The sequence below is a fragment of the Rosa chinensis genome, chromosome 1 (assembly GCF_002994745.2).
Source record: "Rosa chinensis cultivar Old Blush chromosome 1, RchiOBHm-V2, whole genome shotgun sequence".
Taxonomy (NCBI): Eukaryota; Viridiplantae; Streptophyta; class Magnoliopsida; order Rosales; family Rosaceae; genus Rosa; species Rosa chinensis.
The window spans coordinates 47,356,920-47,377,052 of NC_037088.1; the positions used below are offsets into that span (position 1 = coordinate 47,356,920).

The 20,133-nt window shown below is 36.5% G+C and overlaps 2 protein-coding genes and 1 long non-coding RNA gene across 15 annotated transcripts in view; 1 reads left to right on the forward strand and 2 right to left on the reverse strand.

The window, feature by feature from the left end:
* Window positions 1-18,473, reverse strand: part of LOC112181497 — a 50,319-nt gene extending 31,846 nt beyond the window's left edge. The window contains exons 1-8 of one of the 9 annotated variants that reach the window (XR_002928886.2): window positions 18,058-18,449; window positions 17,280-17,353; window positions 16,663-16,759; window positions 15,693-15,846; window positions 15,344-15,416; window positions 15,150-15,247; window positions 14,197-15,059; window positions 13,285-13,543 (exon numbers count right to left, since the gene is read on the reverse strand). The gene's annotated coding sequence lies outside the window, so the exon portion shown is untranslated. The other 8 variants (XR_002928880.2, XR_002928887.2, XR_002928882.2 and 5 more) reach the window with 8 other exon arrangements.
* Window positions 5,839-10,050, forward strand: LOC112181500. 3 transcript variants are annotated; one of them, XR_005808226.1, is made up of 3 exons: window positions 5,839-6,348; window positions 8,730-9,343; window positions 9,895-10,050. It is a non-coding gene; the product is annotated as an uncharacterized LOC112181500 (long non-coding RNA). The 3 variants fall into 3 exon arrangements; XR_005808227.1 differs by having other exon boundaries at window positions 9,178-9,343; XR_005808228.1 differs by lacking the exon at window positions 5,839-6,348 and having other exon boundaries at window positions 6,543-8,877; window positions 9,178-9,343.
* Window positions 9,511-12,584, reverse strand: LOC112181494 (receptor-like protein EIX2). Of its 3 annotated transcripts, none has more exons than XM_024319849.2 (2): window positions 12,058-12,576; window positions 9,511-10,155 (listed from the first exon to the last, which is right to left on the reverse strand). In XM_024319849.2, exons 1-2 carry the CDS (start codon window positions 12,338-12,340, stop codon window positions 9,704-9,706), a joined length of 735 nt encoding a protein of 244 aa, XP_024175617.1. In that variant the 5' UTR covers window positions 12,341-12,576; the 3' UTR covers window positions 9,511-9,703. The 3 variants fall into 3 exon arrangements, with proteins under 3 accessions (XP_024175617.1, XP_040372155.1, XP_040372149.1); XM_040516221.1 differs by lacking the exon at window positions 12,058-12,576 and adding an exon at window positions 10,970-11,105 and having other exon boundaries at window positions 9,511-10,860; XM_040516215.1 differs by lacking the exon at window positions 9,511-10,155 and adding an exon at window positions 10,726-10,860 and having other exon boundaries at window positions 10,970-12,584.
* Window positions 18,474-20,133: the final 1,660 nt, after the last annotated feature.

The following is a 20,133-nucleotide window of genomic DNA, read 5'->3' on the forward strand; positions in this document are numbered from 1 at the left end:
AGAACACTGGAAGCTCCCCAGAAAAATTGTTGTTGCTTAATCTCAACGATTGAAGCAATGGTAGTTGTGAGCACATAGTGAAGGGAATTTGACCATATAGATTGTTGTTGGAAAGATTTAGGTACATGAGGCCTTGTAAACCTGACCAATCCATAGGAATACTTCCTGATAAATACTTCCTTGAGAGTTCAAGAGTGTGCAACTCGGTGCTATTCGAAAAAGAGGGAATAGTACCGTGTATATTATTCCTTGAAAGATCTAGATTAGACAACATTGGCATCTGATTGCCAATGTTCAAGGGTATTGGTCCTGAAAATCTATTGCTTGCCAAGGTGAGATCCGTTACATTTGGCCAAAATGGGAGGGAATATCCAAATAAACCCTTTGTAGAAGAGGATTTACTGATTTAGGAAGCCTTCCCCTTAACTGGTTCTTAGAAAGATCTACCTGTTCAAGGAGTGGTGAAATTCTCGGAAACCAATCAGGTATTGTGTCCGAAATTCCAACATTTGAGAGAGTTATAGTAGTAAGGAATGCTTGAGTTCTCAGCCGTGCTGGAAATGCGGGGTTCATTAGCTTGGAATCAGTGATAGAGAGAGACGAAATATTGAAAACAGGAATCCAGTTGTGACTGACGTTGAAAACAAAAGAGTTAGATGCAGGACATCATGATCCAAACAATACCAATTTTGTAAGGTTCTGAAAAAGATTTTCAGATATGATCCCGTCTCTGGAACCACTCCAAGTAACAAATCTGTCAACTCGATAAGCTGTCTGATACATTCTGGAATGGTTCCATTCAATTTGGGTTTCCAGTATGCCCAGGATTTCTAAACATGACAGATTTCCTATTGACGTGGGCATTGGACTGGAATTGAGTTGTGAGAAAGGGCCAGCATACGTAAATTTGCCAGATCTCCTATTGACGTGGGAAGTGGACCAGAGATTGCATTTGTTGTGAGGTGCAGATTCTGCAAATGTGACATTGGAAGTGGATCAGAAATTGTATTGTTTGAGAGGTGCAAGTATCTGCAATTGTGTCAGGCTTCCTATTGACTTCGGAATTGGACCAGACATTACATTGCTTGAGAGGTCTAGATTCTGCATGTCGAACAGATTTCCTATCGAAGTAGGAAGTGGACCAGAGAGCACCAAGGTTTGCAAATGTCTAAAATCTAAAACTACAAATTTTAGGCCTGGGCATAAGTCGGGGCGGGTCGGTTTGAGGCCCAAACCGACTCCGACCCTATTCCATCGGTTTGGTCCATTTTCAGACCGACAACCGAAAGTTTTTGGGCCAGGCCGAAAATTAGGTTGGGCAGAATTTCTGGTTTAGCTCGGTTCTGTTGTGGACTGCACCGATTCAGTCTTAGCCCATTTTCAAGGCCCATTTTATGCAAGTGTTCAACTACTTGACACTTCTCGCAATTATCTAATGAATCAAAAACTAGGTTTTTCTTTTTTTTTTGCAGGTATATAAAGGGGACACTTCTTACACTGATAAAGCATGTGAGTTCTCATCGAACTCGTGCCATTTGACTTTGTGTGGCATTAGTATGTCCGTGGACAGTAGTTGCATTTTGCCCTCGGCTTCACCAACTTTGAACCGTTAGGATTGAGCAACTGCGTGAAATGCTTCCATGCCACGCTCTTGTTCTTCCTCTTTGCAGCAAACTGAACTAGTGGCTCCGAAGGAGGGGTGGCAGTAGTAGAAGGTGGAACTGTGGCACTAGATGAAGGGGTTGCAGCATTGGTTCCAATGCTGCTTCCAGTGATCTCAGTCCCGGCTCCTGCATTTGGAATCGACGAATCATCCATCAGCTATCCTGCATCATGAACCCAAAATTATCAGATTATCAATTTCAAAAAGAGTAAATAAACTACAGTAAGTTTATCAATAACCACATGTTCTCAATTCATTTCGCATTATCAACCCAACATATTATCTCACCATCATTTTCTCATATCTCAATTACCATAAAACCCTACTGAAACCCAGAGTCTTAAACTTTATGAAACCCACATCACAAATAAGTGAGATCACAGTTTATCACAGAATTACAAAACCACATATCATCAACCAAACCAGTATCATAGTTTATCACCCAATCACAAATCATAAAACCGTTTAACAAAAGCCCTAATTCAAAAATTTAAAATACAGATTACAAACCCTCAAACAGTGAAACCCTAGTACCAAAACGGCAAAAATTAACAATCAACATATGAACACACACACACAAAACTGACAATAGTGTTCAAGATCCCTACATCATTCTTAACCTTCTGGGATATTATTTGTTGGGAAATTCTACAGTACCTACATGTATGTGATACACTCATTTACAAATTTGACAACAATTTTGTTGTCATTGTGGTAAATAGAGTTATTTTTTGGGTAATTTTAGTTCTATTAGAGGTAATTACTCCACATACAATATTTTTACAAGTTTATGAACAAATTGTTGTCGATGTGGTAACTTGGTTCAATTATATGTAAATGTGTAAAACATATGTGATAACTTTGTTGTCAATGTTGTAAATTTGGTTCAACTAAATTGTAATTTTGGTTCAATTAGATGCAAATGAGTGTATGTTAAACATCCAAATACTCTAGACAACCCCTTATTTCTTATAGGAATTAATTACAATTTGCAAATGCTCAATAGATCGATGGTACTGGATTGATAGTCATGATGCCTGCGCTTACACAGACTTTGCCGTCAGGCCATGCCGAGTAGCCTGAGTTCAAACGTTTGGATCAGTATCAAACTTGGTTCCAGTTGCTTAGGTTTCAATATAGTCCTAGCCAGATCTCACTATCTAGATGCTTAAACAAGCTTACCACTGTGATTATTCAAGAAATTCTTCAATAACTATAAGTGGACAGAATTATAGTCTTAATTAGCAGCTGATCGATTATTTTAGAGATATATCTTAGCTGGAAAAATAGGCTTAATTTAAATACAGTTTTAATTGGATGTATGTGATTATATGTATTTGATCAAAATGGACTGCTATCGTCACCCTCTGGCCTCTGCACGCCTGGATCGAGTTCTATAATCCGGGAGTTGTCAATGCAATTCCGGGATACAGACTTTATTCTAAGAGCTTTTGCATGATGGGAGGAAAATTCATCTGGCTTAAAAGTTTTAAGGCATCCTCCATGTGAGACTCGTACCGTCTACAAAATATTGAGTTGTCTCCCGTTACACATTTGCAGGTATATTTTACGTCTACAAAATATTCCTCCCTTAAAAAAAATAAAAATAAAAGGACAAACAAAAATAACCTATATATATATATATATATATATATATATATATATATATATATATATATAAACAAAACACACTTTTACTGATGAATGGCTTAGACATCACCTAATCGGATGCTTAGTTACATCAAACAAGCTAGTTACCTATTTCTTCTTTTGGTTTTTCGGCTTTCTATGATGTGGAATTTGTTTTGTTATAATGGCTTTTATGTAGATAAACATATTTTCCCATGGAATCATTATTTACTTTTTCTTTTTTTTTGCTTCCTTCATGTGTGAGTCCAATATGATCAGAATATTAGTCCATCGATCAATTGAATTTACAAAGCAGCATACACAACACAACAAAACTAATTTCAATTAGATGATCTTAACAGTGATTATCATGGGTATTGTTTATATCGGATTAATATACCGGCAGCTTAGTCCGATAATAGGGACGATTATGTTTCAATCCACCAATAAGAACTAGAAATATTTATTAATTGATCGAGTTGCATTGGCATTGAAGGTATGTTATACTTGATGGAGAAAACCCTCTAGTTCTTACCAGCACCCTTATCTGATTGTCTTACCAAATTGAATTTTTCGTAATTCAACTGTAAATAAGACACAACAGAAGAACACACAATATGTACAAATCGCAACGTGAACTTTTGGTGAAAAAGAAATAACAGCAACGTTCGATTCATTTTGTATAATTATAGGAGCTCTCAGGTGTTTATGTCACTAGAATATTGTGAATCCCGAAGGATATCTTTAGTCTTTTTCTATTAATGGCACTTCTAAAGTTGAATCAGCCAAGTTCATCTCACACAAGAATATGCATCGGTACAAAACCAAACATCAAATACAAGTGTCTAAGGATATTGGTAATTTACCTGTCTGCACACATGCATTATCAGCTTTTTCAATAAGACAATTTTTTCAACGTATCTATTATATCGGAGAATGGTATACTTAAGAAACAGTACAGTATACAGATTCTATTGAGACGAATGTGTCATAATATGAGGTAGTTCATGGTCTCTATATATAGCTAACTTAGGATTCAACTTCTTCAAACCAACACAAACGAAGCCAGCTAGAGCATTAAAAGAGGAAGATGAAGATCCAGATTTGTTCTTATGGGGCCTTTCTCTTAATCTTTATCGTTCTTGTTATGAACTGGCTGGGCATTCAAGCTCAAACCTGCAAGCTAGCTGAACAATAAGGGGAAGAAAGCCACCTCCAAAGCAATGCAATTCAAAGAGAATATGTCCGAATGCTGCAAAAAAGGCCCTTCATCCATCAATTCTCGAGTTGCAAAAGATCGAAGTTCCTTCTACTTGCTATCAACAGAAAATCACCTTTTGGGAGTGACTTTGTGGCCAAATTCGGAGCTTCTTCTCCTTGATTGACCAAATTCGGAGCTTCTTCTGCTTATTAGTGCATATCTCCGTGAAAAAAATTGACAGAAGAAGGAAGAGGGGGGTTCTCTCGGTAGCTTGATCATCAATGATTTTTTTATCCTTTTTAAGTTCAAGTTATTCTTCTTCCTCCTCGGATTATATACTTGACTTTTCTTCCTGCTGATTAAGAAGTCTTTCTGTCTGTTACTCCTAGACACCACAAAAGCATTCCATTTGAGGTTTAATTTTTGACAGTGCTTGTGCAAGCTTGAATTGCCCTTGTTTAAACATTTCAAGAGGTGGGCCACCATTATTCACAATATGATCTTCTTTGAACTAAACTCATTTATTAATTCCTCACTCACAAGGATTAGAAAATTTCAACGTGCAGCTGAAGTTCAAATTGTCCGAACAACATGTGATTGTCCCAGTTTTGGTGCATAAAATTTCGAGAGAGAGAGAGAGTAATCTTAACAAATAATCTTGCACCTTCAATCTTCGAGAATCCTTAAATGCATCCATCTTGCAATTGATTATGAGGAGAAAGGACTTGCAAAACATAAAAAAAGCTCCGACACCCAAGGCAATATCAATTCAAGAAGAATACAAAATAAAATAAGATTGATACTTTTACCATTTGTTACCCATGAGTCCCTCCTCCCCCAATTCCTCAATAAGCTTGAGAATTTATAGTCATTGATTCCGTGATCCTCACTTCATGGTTCTTGGTACCTACTCCATGTTGTAGTGGGTGAAGTGGTGTTTGCGCGCACGTTCTCACTACCGGATGTTTTAGTGTCTTTCATTTTATCTAGTTGTTAGTTTCTTTAGAGCTTCAGTCATTCAGCTTGGTCATTAGGGTAAAGGTTCCAAAGGCAAAATTTTGCACCCCACACCTAGCCTTTTTGTGATATTATCCAATTGATTTTCATAGTATTATATATATGCTAGTAATTTTTACATCAACTCTAGCTTGGGCAAAACGAGTCGATCAAAGCTTGAAAAAAACAATTTGAGTGGAGCAAAGCCTAGCAATGCCGCAGTTGAGCTTTAATAACATCATTCGAGCTTGAGACAAAAGATTGAGCTCTTAGAAAATTCGAATACCTTGATGTCAAACTTGACTAAACCCTTGACTTTGTTTAAATACGAGTTTTTGGCGCGTAAGGGTAGTTTCGGTCATATGTATTAAAACAGGGAAAGAGAAAACCTTCTTCGGTTCTTCCCCATCGCCAAGCTTCACCTTATCAAATTCCACTGCAATGTAAAAATGGTGAACCATTTCTGGGAATTATAACATGAAACATACAGACCCAGATGGCGAAAGAGACTATATACTAACAAAGCAAGCCCATATGTGCTTGATATGTGCACAACTGGTCATATTCACCAGTGATTGGGTTCAACGGAGCTGAAGGAGTGAAGGTTTTCAAAATGTGTTCGAATTAGTGGTGGAGACCACAAGGTTACATTTTCGGGCAATTTCCAGATTACAATCGGAAAATTTTATCCCCATTGTGCTTGACAAATCTGTATGCACACCAAATGTATGTGAAAATGCCGCACCCATTTCAGCTATGAATACAAAACCACGTTTTGGGAGGGAAATTTGGATGAATCAGTGGACGACATTGTGGACTTTGAAAATTTGGAGGGATGACTTCTTTATATCTATAATGGGTAAGCCTTCTCTCATTTCTTTATTCTCTGTTCTCTGTTCATGTTTAGAATTTGCTGTTTTTCTGTCAATGATTTATATCATAAGTTTAGTGAATTTATTAATTGATTCATCATATTTCGGTTACTTATGTATCTTTGTTTCTGATAGACCAATTTAACCTATATCAGTAAACAACTAAACCTATATTCAGTGAAATACATTAGTACAATACCAGAAACACAATTTATTTAGATTCCAGTAGAAAACATAATAGAAAGCACAAGTAGAGATTGTAACTTACAAGTCTCCCAATTCAATTAACCATCTTCAATCTCTCAAACTTGACCTTATTGAACCTTTCTTCACAACAAGTAATACGCTTCACTGCGATTAGCAGAAGGAGAACTTATCTTTAGTTTTGTCAAGAAACTGGAAATATGCATGCCTCCATGACCTCTTTATCACCAAACCGCCAAAAACAACCCAAAATCCCATGATGAACCCCAATGCTGTGCTTGCATACAACCATAGTTTTCCATAATTCTCTTCTTCATCTTCTTCAGCATCTGCATCCTGATCGTTGTTGGATGCTGCATTGGTTTGGCAATGGTGGTCCACAAAGTCCTGAGTTTCCTTCAATGACATTGGGATCATTGAAGGTAAGGAATTGGTTGGCTGATGGAATTGGCCCAGAGAGGTTGTTGTATGACAAGTTCAATTCATGTAGTGAAATCAAAGAGGTCATGTTTAAAGGAATTGGAACCTAAGTATGATTACTAGAGAGGTCAAGAGCTTCTAAGTTATGCTGGCTTCCAATACTGCATGGTATCTTTCCAATACTGCATGCTTAATCTCAACCATTTGAGTGATGGTAGTTTGGAACACAAAGAACTTAGAATTTAACCAGATAGATTGTTGTTAGTCTATGATGGTCAAATCTTTTAAACCCATCCAATCCCTAGGAATATTTCCAGATAAATAATTCCTTGAGAAATCAAGAAAGACCAGTGACTTCATTTTACTTGAGAAAGGGGGAACACTGCCATTCATATTATTCCTCGAAAGACCTGGCACACTTAACTTTGACATCTCACTGCCAATGTTTAGGGGAATTAGTCTGGAAAATCTGTTGCTTGCCAAGCTTAGATTTATTAGAACTGGCCAAAGTGGGATGGAACCTACCAAGCTGTTGTTGTTCAAATACACGAACTGTAGAGGAGAATTTATGGAGTTAGGAAGTTCTCCTCTCAACTGGTTGTCAGAGAGTTCCAACCACGTGAGGAGAGGTGAAATTCTCCAAAATCAGTCGGGTATTGTATCGAAATTCCAACATTTGTGTGTTATATCTCTAAGGAAATTTTGAGTTCTGAACTGTGCTGGAAATGCAGGACTCATAAGCTTGCAATCTGTGATATTGAGAAATGCAAGATTTAAGGGAGGAATCCATTCATGATTGACATTGAAAACAACAGAGTTAGATAACTGGCGTGACAGTTCAAACTCACCAATTTAGTGAGTTTTTGGAAATGGTTTTCAGATAATATAAAAAAAAAAAAAAACAACTTCCCATGGACAACTCCTCAGATCCAAGTACTGTAACTCTCTGAGTTGTCTAATACTTTCTAGAATAGTTCCATTCATTTCTGAGTTATAGGAAAGCTCCATGTCCTGTAAATGCAACAGGTTTCCTATTGATGTTGGAAGTGGACCGGAGATTGAGTTAAGGGAAAGGTCCATGATCTAGTCAGACACTGTACTTCAACTGCGTGACAAAAATTCAGAAGCTAGGGTATATGATTGCCTAACTAAATTATTTGCGCGAAGTTCTTTTCCTTTCATTTCCTCCTTTCTTTCTTTTCGTCTTTTCCTGGTTTGAATATTTTTGGATGGATGGATAAAGTTCCCCACCAAGCTTTATATGTCAATTTACTGATATAAAAACCTTAGCAGCCCAGAAAACTTAATGAATTTCTATTAGTACAACCGTTTTGTGTCCCAATATTTAAATTCCCTTCTGCAATAAGCTTAGTAAAACAGTTATCATTCTTTGAAGGAAAACATTAAAGAGATAGACGTTGTTTCCAATCACAATTATCATAGTAGAATTCTTGATGAAGAGTGTTTATCTGAGTATCCAATCACAATTCACATGGGATGTTCAGTGCTTATGATATCCATGGGGCCTTTCTTCTGTGGACAAGTTTCCTATTCACCAAACTCTGCAAATTGAAGTAATGAATCAATGTACTTTCACATCATTTTCTAAGGCAGGGTATTCCTTTCATACTGTACGCCGAACAAACACAGGTAGCAGCATGAAATACACGAGTACTATTCATCATCATCATCATCATAGGTTAGTTGATTAGAGAATCTAATTCCGGCACCTTATTTTTGCAAGAGAACTGCCAACTTGGCAAAAGTTGTGGGTCAACATTGCTCAAAGATGGCATAATGAATTTCTAGCAGACCTTGTAGCATTGGAGGACTGACCAAAACCGAACAGGTTTCTCGGCACGTTGAATGTCAGTTGGGCTTGATTGCCGCAGGTTGGTACCAAAAATGGTGCAAAAACATAGTGTGGTGGGTGGTTTGGGCCAAAACCGACCCAGCCTGCACCTAAAACTTTGTTTCTAATAGAAGGCTCAAGGCTCTAAATACACTATGCAACGACCAAGTTGTTGTTGCTGCTGTTGTTATTGTTGTTTCTCTGGGTATAGCAATACCCAGGATTTCATCAAGAACAGCTTCAACTACTATAATAGTTTTAATTTGTTTTTTATGTCATCAAGAATAGCTTGAACTACCATAATATTTTTAATTTGTTTTTTTTTTTTTAACTAGTTCAGATCTTCGATCAGATTGTGTAAAGCTTCATTTGTTTTTGCCAATGGATTGCACAAAGGTTCAGGCCGGGCATTATCCTCTTCGGCAATAAGAAGTGAAATTGATTCCTAGCAGTCAAAACACCTCCATGAACAAGTGCTGCACTCTCGCTACTCCAAAGATATGGAGGTGAAGGCTTTTCTCTATTCTCTGGGTTTGCTGTTTTACTGTCAATAATTTATCATCATATTGTAACTGGTTAGTGTATTTCTCCTCCAATTTCATATTTTGTCTGTTTTACATTTCCTCTTTTAACATACATTTCAGAGAGATAGAACTTTTGTTCATGCAGACACTTTTTTTGGCAAGGTGCAAACAAACACTTCTACTTATATAATGATCATATTTCAGATAGATGCAGGTCTATATACCCAGTCTATCCACATTTCCAGTAACTAAAAAAACACAATAAATATAAATTACAAATTATTATACATTTTTCAGTTCAATCAACCATCTTCCAAGCCCTTAAACTCCTCAATAAACGAGTCACTTCCAAAAACAGAAGCAAAGCTTGTCTTTCATATTGTCAAGAAACTGGAAGTAAGCATGTCTCCATGACCTCTTTATCACCAAACTTCCAAAAGCAACCCAAAATCCTACAATGAACCCCAATGATGTGCTTGCATAGAACCATAATTTTCCATACTTATCTTCTTCATCTTCGTCAACCTTCACAGCTGGATCATTAACTGAACTGCATTGTGTTGGCAATGGAGGTCCGCAAAGTCCTGAGTTTCCTTCAAATGAGGTTGGGTCATTGAAGGTGAGGAATTGGTTGGCTGATGGGATTGGCCCAGAGAAGTTGTTGAATGACAAATTCAATTTGCTTAGTGCAGTCATAGAGGTCATGCTTGAAGGAATTAAACCCCAAAGATGGTTACCAGAGAGGTCAAGTGCTTCTAACTTATGTAAGCTTCCGATACCCTCTGGTATCTTTCCTGTCAAATGGTTATGAGATAAGTTCAAGCTATCCAAAGCCATGAGATTTTTCACCTCTTCTGGTATTTCTCCCGATAGATTATTACTTGACAGGTCAAACTTTTTAATGAGTTCTATGATATCATCAATATATTCATATACTACTCCTTTCACATTTAAGTCGATATGCATAGGATTAGCAGGCGACGAGAAGTACATCATCCAGTCGCTACGCAAGCCATCTCCTGTTGCCATTTGTTTCAAACCACCAAGACATGCAGGAATGGAGCCAGATATATTATTTTGGGAAAGGTCTAAAACCTGAAGAGAGGAGAGATCACATAATTGATGAGGAATATTTCCTGTGAACTTGTTGGCTTTTAGAATTAAATAAGACAATGTATGAAGGTTTTCTCCAATACAATCTGGTATGGTGCCGGAAAAGTTGTTTCCTGTCAGATCAAGTGCAGAGAGATTTCTGCAAGTTTGCAAAGACGACTCAAGATTCCCAGAAAGATTGTTGTTGCTTAATCTCAACCATTGGAGTGATGGTAGTTGGGAGCACATGGAGCTTGGGATTTCACCAGATAGATTGTTATTTGAAAAGTCTATGACCTTCAAATATTGCAAATCCGTCCAATCCCTAGGAATAATTCCAGAGAAATAATTCCTTGAGAGATCAAGAAACTCCAACTCTGACATCTCGTGGCCAATGTTTATAGGCCCTGAAAATTTATTGTTTGCCAAGCTTAGTTGTGTTACATTTGGCCAAAATGGAAGGCACCCTACCAAACTGTTATTTTTCAAAATAACGTATTGAAGAGGAGAACTCACAGACTTGGGAAGGTTTCCTCTCAACTGGTTATGAGATAAACTCACACCCTGAAGGAATGGTGAAAATCTCCAAAACCAATCGGGTATTGTATCTGAAATTCCGAGTCTCTGAAGAATTAAGAAATTGAGGAATTTTTGACTTTTGAGCCACTCTGGAAAAGCAGTATCCATTAGTTTACAATCCGTGATATAAAGATTCGTAAGATTGAAGATAGGAATCCAGTCATGACTGACGTTGAAAACCAAAGAGTTGGATGCCTCGCTGGATAAATAAAACGTATCCAATCTGCTAGTGTTCTGAAAATGATTTTCGGATATAAAGCCTTCCCATGAACAACCGTAGAGATACAAGTACTCTAACTCTCTAAGTTGTCCGATGCTTTCTGGAATAGTTCCATTCATTTTTGAGTTGTCGGCAAGCTCCAAGTTCTGCAAATTTGAAAGACTTCCAATCCATGTCGGTAGTGGACCGGAAATTGAGTTTGAAGAAAGGTACAGGGCCTGCAAATTCGAAAGATTTCCGATCGATGTCGGAAGTGGACAGGAAATTGAGTTTGAAGAAAGGTCCAGGGTCTGCAAATTCGAAAGACTTCCGATCGATGTCGGAAGTGGACCGGAAATTGAGTTTGAAGAAAGGTCCAGGGTCTGCAAATTCGAAAGACTTCCGATCGATGTCGGAAGTGGACCGGAAATTGAGTTTGAATAAAGGTCCAGGGTCTGCAAATTCGAAAGACTTCCGATCGATGTCGGAAGTGGACCGGAAATTGAGTTCCTGGAAAGGTCCAGGGTCTGCAAATTTGAAAGACTTCCGATCGATGTCGGAAGTGGACCGGACATTGAGTTCCTAGAAAGGTCCAAGTTCTGCAAATTTGAAAGATTTCCGATCGATGTCGGAAGTGGACCGGAAATTGAGTTCCTAGAAAGGTTCATGGTCCTCAAATGTGAAAGATTTTCGATCGATGTCGGAAGTGGGCCAGAGAACGAATTGTTGAAAAGAATCAAGGTCTCCAAATCCGAAAGACTGCCTATTGACATTGAAAGTGTACCAGAGATTTGTGTATCCAAAAGACGAAGCTCGATGATGTTACCTGTTTGGTTGTTGCAGACTATGCCATGCCAGTTGCAGCAGTCTTTGCCAACCCAAGAATGAAGCGCAGGCATAGGATCTTGAAGACCTTGCTTGAATTCAAGGAGGGCCTTCCTCTCTTCCTCAATGCAAGCCACATTGGCCCTCTCATCATTGACTGTATTGGAGTAGGCAAATATTGTTGTGGCTTGAAGGAAAATAGAAGAACATGGATTTAAGAAAAGAAGGAAACTAACAAGAGAAAGAAGTTGAAAGGGAGCAGCTGCTACTTTGTGGCAAGCCATTGTGTTTGTTTCTGGGTAAGGAAGTAGCTAATGGGTACCAGTCCCTCTGATTCGTTGCTATTTATAAGTAAAAATAGCCTCTATTTACTCTAAACTTATTACTGATAAGTACTTCTGGTTAAGCAAAGATTGCTATTTCATCTATTGGATTACTAGGATAAATTCTAATGGAATTCTCAGGGATGTTCAGCACAGTATTTGTGTCTAATATTAAAACAGACTTATTGTTGCTCAATACTTTTGGGTTTTGTCCAGGGGAGAAGTATAATTACTATAGACCAAAGTCACCAAACAAAGTCTGCAATCTACTTTTACATGACCTTCCAAGGCTGCTCGTTCCTTTCATACTGTCCGTCAAACACGCACAGGCAGCAGCATTCCTTTCATACTGTCCGTCAAACACGCAAAGGCAGCAGCATTCCTATTCTAAAGAAGATCGGGAGAAAATGTTACATGATTTCTCATTAATGTGTTTCAAATTTTATACAAGACTGAGGATCAATTTAGATTCTAAAGATCTGATATTACAATAAGTACACTAGAGGACTGATGATCAGTTGAATGAGTTGTATGTGTTGAGATTTCTGTTCATTCTCATGCAACTAGGACCCATATGATGCAGCAATTTTTGACTTGGGTGAACAAGATATTAATAATGTTTATTTTGGGTAGATGAACGAGATAAATCGTGTAATATCTTCTCATAATTTATTATCTAAAAGGCTTTTTGTTTGATCTAAGCTAAACTTGAGCGTCAGTCTCTAGAAGAAAAATTCACGATGCTGGAAGGAAGGAGTTTGCACTTTACATTCATGGAAACCCAAACCATTATGTTTCATTCGTCCGTGCGCGATCTCCACTTCCATTTTGATACATGGTGGAATAGTGGATTGTGGCATACATACAGATTTCAAAAAGAATAGAAGTTTTTGAGCAAGAGCGGGTGTTTTAACCAAATTTATCATTCACATTTTACAGTTTCAAAAATTGGCTATTCCATTGACCAAAAGAAAAATGTGGCACCCAAGATGTTTATATACAACTGACAAATATGGTTAGTGCTTAGCAAAATGTTCTACATTCGAAGTTCGAACCAATCATTACATGAGATCTTCATCAGTGTCATCCATTAGTTCATCTACTTGGAAGTTCTCTTTTGTGTTAGTGGAAGCTTCATTTGCTGTTGGATGTGATGCACTGCCACTGAAATATTAGAGGCACTAAGATGTGAGAAAAAGAATCAGATTACAAACTATAGAGAGATGCAAGACATGCACTAAGATGTGAGAAAAAGAATCAGATTACAAACTATAGAGAGATGCAAGACATGTGATGCAAGTTAAGTAGCTTGTTTAGCTTATGGAACTTGAACATAATGAAGTCTGCTATTTGAAATGTGCAAGTTATGGTACAACAGGTCTCTACTGTAGGGCAAGCTTGCTCAATTGATTTCAGAAAGAGTTTACAAATATGAGTAATGAAACAGGGAACAAAGCTATCCCTATATGAAGGTTTACAGATCGAATTACCAGCATATATAAAAACTCATCACATCACAGTAATAGTTCTCAACTTCTCATGCTTTTGAAAAATAAAATCAGATATTACCAAGTTACTTTCAGATCATTATTTAAGCAGAAACTGTAAGAACATTAGACCACTGGTAAATGAACTATCCGATGTTTCTTGTTTTTTATTATTATTATTTTTTTTTCATTCAATTCTAAATCTTATACATTTGCAAATAAAATTATTGATTCATAGTTATCATAAATGAGTTTCAGACCTATCTTCTTTTATACAATGAATTACATTAAAGAATACCGAAAACTACAAAACAAAAGCTGAGAAATAACCTGTCTTCTTCAGAACATCCACATGGGTTAGCTTGACGATGCGAAGACCACGTTCAGGCTCCTCAAGAGTAAGCACCCGCGAAACCAAACAAACCAAACTCAATCCACAAATCACAATACCAACCAACAACACAACAATATAACTATACTGTTGACTGAATCCCATCTAGCCAACTTCCAAATCTCCAATTCTGTACAATGCAACTCCAAATTCTAACCCATCACCGACCCATCAAAAATATTAAACTCTCCTCCAGCCTCCTTGCTTATCTTAGCATTGCTCTGAGTAATGCGCTTCCATCTATTTCATCCATCAAAGTTTCAGACCTTATCCTTTTTTTCTCTTTTGGTCTGAACTCTGAAGTCTTTATCATCAGTCCTTTTTTTATGTACTGGTATTTTTATTTAAGTTTATGAGTTTCATGATATTGTTGGATCAGGTATTGCTTATTTAATTCGTCATTGTTTACAGTATACAGTACCAAAAGAAATTTGAATTTCTTCAAATTTCTTTTCCATTCACTTCCTGCAAATTGAGAGAGAGAGAGAGAGAGAAAAAAAAAAAGGCCATGTACCAATCATGAAAGTCTGTATTAACAACAAAACACAAATCCAGGCCCTCATACCAATAAATCTTAACACGAAAAAAAGAGCATGCACAGAATGACCAGATCAAACTCTTCCACTGAACACAAAAACAAATTTTTACAAATAGAAGTAATGAAGAAAAAAAGATTATCACCTTTACATCCAAAAGACCATGAATGAAGTTGATAAGAACTTCATCTTTAAACCAGGGAAGCTCAGTTACTCTATTAGCAGTACATGGATGCAAAAAATCCATATTTGCCTAATCACACTAACTGGGTATACCCAATTCTGTCAGTTTACCAATACCCCAATTTATTTAATCATTAAATAACTCAAGTTATTGACCGAAGCATGGAACTTACAGAATTGTGGAAGCAGAGGAATTTGGCTTCATAGGGACACAACTAATACTGTGCAATCTGGAAGTTGTCAATGCCTGAGATGTGAAGCTTCTTAACACCTGTTTGACAAAGAGAATATTGTTAGAAACAGAGTTGATCACAGAATGATTATTGTAGGGTAAGCAAAGTTGGTAACTAAATCAATTTATAACAACCTCTTACTTGTATTAGCAATGTGCTTCTAAATCTTCAAACAAAGACTTCCTGTTTTTCATGACAGTGAAGGGCCTAAAGAAAAAGATACAAGTTACTTGAGTTAACCATAAAAAGAGACACAGAATCAGAGGTATAGTATAACAACAAAGGGTGTCCAGGTGAGTTCCCCAGCTTCTACAAATCTAAAATTGAGCATTGTGGGTTACTTTGCTAGAGTCGAAATATTAATTGAAAACTCAGATAAATTGGTTGACCCCACATACAGTATGCTTTTGTATAATCAGCAAACAAAGATTAGTGTCCAGAAAATGAAGAAAACCATAAAACAGGAATAGATCCAAATTCTACCTTGTACTTGGAGGCCTCTTGCACTTGATGAGTTACACAGGCAAATCCGAGAACCAAAGACGCAAGAAAGAAATGACTGCCTCCTCTTTTGATGGTTAGTTAGCTTTCTCAAAACCACATAGCACCAGCATGCCCAATCTCCCACAAAGCATTTCTACGTGCAATTACAGAATTCCAAGTACACGATTAGAAACTTTGAAACAATACAGCTTAACAAATAATCTATATTGAAAAGACATTGAAATTAGAACTAATGTAAGGATCCCATTTTAGAGAATTCTGTTACAGAGATATGAAGATGATTTTCATGAGAAATTCTTTTGTGCATATTGATGAATATAAAGATAGCTGAATATAGCAACATGTATTGTTAATAGTCAAACCTAATATATTGGCAGCAATAATAGGGAATGAAATTATGCTCTAAAGAAACCAAGCACCGAAAAAGTTTCACTCCACCGAAAAATTGAAGCTCAATGAGAACATATTAGTTTAGAGAAGTGATTTATCTTTTGAGTTTCTAAAGCTATTAAAAACCAATACCATAGACCATCAAATTAAAACACTAAACTTTCATACAGCACCAGAGACAAAACTTTTCTTATGTGGATAAACTCAAAGGTGTAACTTTTCTTAATATTCCTTGGGGAAAAAGGTTACAAATCATATAAATAAACTAAAATTTTGGTTGCATGGAGACTGATCAGTTGGAATGAGGCATTAGCAAGTTGGTAAAGGATTGGTAATTTCACCGAACGCTCTTGTTACTATCAGGCTAATCCTAATGTGGGGGAATACTATCACAGGTGCAGAACAAGAATAAAATAGAAGGCACAATCAAATAAGAGGCAGAGTATGAGATTAATACAAAATACACAGGAAATATATTTATATATATATATATATATATATATAATTAGAAGCAGAATCTAAAATATATGTATATATTGAAGACTGATATGTTCAATACCTGATGTTGTGTGTTATATCTCTCTATGCCTACTTGAAGTTGGAGATAAACTTGTTTTCTAAAGAATATACTTGGTTCCTTTCTTCAATTAAATGCCCTGGACAAAGAAAAAAGAACAAAACAACATAAATGCAGAACTCAAACACCCCTACGTGAAAGAGTAGTTATGATATGTTCAAGCATACGTTATTAAGAAAAATAATAGAAAAGTTTGGATCTGAGGTCATGAGATAAAACCATGACTACACAATATTTCTCATGCCAATGCACTTTCAGACGTTACAAATAGACTAAACTTACATTCCCTGCAGACACTGGGTGTTCACACTAGCAAGTTAGTCCAATCATTCATCATTATGGAATACACGGATCAATTCTGATGTAAAGTATGACTTGCATGTATTTGACATCAAATCTGATCAGATATATGAATTCGTATTTCAGTGAATTTCCATGTTCAAGTGCATTAACATGAAGTACCATATAACAATTTTCACTGGTGTCACGAAACACGACATGTAATCTGTACATTGAAAAGAATACAAACTGAAGGTGCAAAAGCGGTAAAAGCTAATCAGATTCAAAATTGCAAAGCATCATAGATCCAGAGAAATTACCAAGCAAGAAATGCTTTCAGTCTTTATCAAACAACAATTAATTTCCTTCTTACCAGCTCCAAGCTCTCAGCTACCTGCAAAAGGAAGAGTATGTCTAAGGTATAGCACTAAGCAAGAGAAAAGAGGTAATATTAGGCACTTCTATTAAAAAGAGCATGATAGGTATCAAAGTGATAAAAGTATTTTCAACAGCTAAAAATTATCAATTGAGAACAAAGAAATATGACTTTCTTTTTTCTTTTTTCTTTACCAACAGTCATAAAAGGTAAGAACCACTATCAAATCAATAATGACAGGTTGTCAAATATAAACATAGCTCAGCAATCAAACTGAAGCAGATCTGAAAATCTGAAACAATTGAGCCAGGAATCTACAATTTCAAATTTATAGATTCATTATCTCAATTTCAATTTCAAATTATTTTTTAACCACTCAAATTCACACCACTCCTATTCATTTACAGTTTCCCACATAGAGACAACGGTCATTACCCTCGAGTAAAACTTATGTTTGTAAACGCAATGATCATTATATTTGATTTCACAGTATTCAAACAACATCACTCAAACCTCAAAAATAGCAAACCAATCAAACCCAACCCACTCGTGTAATCTGAGTGTTCCTACAATCAATTCCAACATGGTTTAGTAACTTAAGCGACTTTGCTCTATCCAATCACCAACTGTAGTAATGCATTGCTTGCCTAGACAAGTGTAATTCAAAAAACAAAAAAGCTTTAATCTTTTGGATAATGAAAAACTAAAGAAAAAACTCAGACCTCGAACACAGATCTTCGAAATTCTGGGGTTTCGGTAGCAATCGCCCAAATGGAAAGCTCTCATTCACCTCCGGCTTCAAATTGTTGGGCTATCATGGGAGACTTTAATTGTTTCGCCCCGTCTAAACAAAGCTTTAATCCTTGACCGATCAAATACAGAAACCCAGAAAGAATGTCAATTAGACTTTAATCTGTATTATCGGAACCAAATCCTCTTCTTTTCGCAGCGGAATCCCTTCTGTTGCCTAAAACAACACAACCGAACTTCTAATCCAGATTAACAGTGGCATCCCTTAATTCATGGAAAACAAAGGGCAAAATCGTCTTTTCTCTCCCTCATGAACAGTCCCACGGGCCTTAGTATATGTCGGATGTGCATTGTGCAACAAGAATTTAACAGAGAAGGAGACACTCCCAAGCTGATATTGCTGTTAATCTCATTCTGTTTTCTTGAAAAACAGGTTGTTTAAAAAAAAAAATATATATATATATATATATATATATATATGAACAAAACGCACTTTTACCAATGAATGATATCACCTAATCAGACACGTTAGTTACCTAATTCTTCTTTTGGTTTTTCGGCTTTCTATGATGTGGAATTTATTTGTTATAATGGCTCTTATGTGTATAAACGTATTTTCCCATGGAATCATTATCTTTTTTTTTCTCTTTTTTGCTTCCTTCATATGTGAGTCCAATATAATCAGAATATAAGTCCACCGATCAATTGAATTTACAAAACAGCATACACAATACAACAAAACTAATTTCAATTAGATGATCTTAACAGTGATTATCATGGGTATTGTTGATATCGGATTAATATAGCGGCAACTCAATCCTATAACAGGGACGATTATGTTTCAATTCAGCAATAAGAACTAGAAATATGTATTAATTGATCGAGTTGCATTGGCTTTAAAGGTATGTTGTACTTGATCGAGCTTACCAGCACTCTTATCGATCTGCTTGTCTTACCAAATTGGACTTTTCGTAATTCAATTGTAAATATGACAACACAAGAACAAATAATACGTACAAATCACAACGTAAACTTTTGGTGAAAAAGAAATAACAGCAACGTTCGATTCATTTTTTATAATTATATGAGCTCTCAGGTATTTATGTCACTAGAATATTGTGAATACCGAATGATATATTTAGTCTTTTTCTATTAATGGCACTTCTAAAGTTGAATCTGCCAAGTTCATCTCACACAAGAATATGCATTGATACAAAACCAAACATCAAATACAAGTATGTTTAAGGATATTGGTAATTTACATGTCTGCACATATGCATTATCAGCAGGATATTGGTAATTTACCTGTCTGCACACATGCATTATCAGCTTTTTCAATAGGACAATTTTTTAAACGCATCTATTATATCGAAGAATGGTATACTTAAGAAACAGTATAGTATACTGATTCTATTGAGACGAATGTGTCATAATATGAGGCAGTTCATGGTCTTTATATATAGCTAACTTCATATTCAACTTCTTCAAACCAACACAAACGAAGCCAGAGCATTAAAAGAGGAAGATGAAGATCCAGATTTGTTCTTCTGGGGCCTTTCTCTTAATCTGTATCGTTCTTGTTACGAACTGGGTGAGCATTCAAGCTCAAACCTGCAAGCCTAGCTAAACAATATATAAGGGGAAGAAAGCCACCTCCAAAGCAATGCAACAAAGAGAATATGTCCGAATGCTGCAAAAAAGTGTTGTGCGGAAGCGTCAAATAGGTATGAAGTATCAGAAATATGAAAAGATAAATTAATAGAAAAAAACCAGAAGACCAAAGATTTACGTGGTTCACCCCAAAATCAAAGGGTTACATCCACGGGCGGAAACGGTGAGGAGATTCCACTAATATCAAAAGGAGATTACAAGGTGTTTAGCACTCAAACCCAAAACCCGATTACACCCGAATACACTCACGGAAAGAGAAAGACCAAATAGAAGAACAACTACCTCAAATATATTGTCACTCACAAGAACAAAAGCAACAAGGCAAAAGGTAATTTTCTATAGAACCCCAAAACTGAAAAAGTTGCGGCTTTTTCTTT

Coding starts and splice junctions, on each gene's coding strand:
- LOC112181494 (XM_040516215.1), bottom strand. CDS start 12,340: ATGGCTTGCCACAAAGTAGCAGCTGCTCCCTTTCAACTTCTTTCTCTT.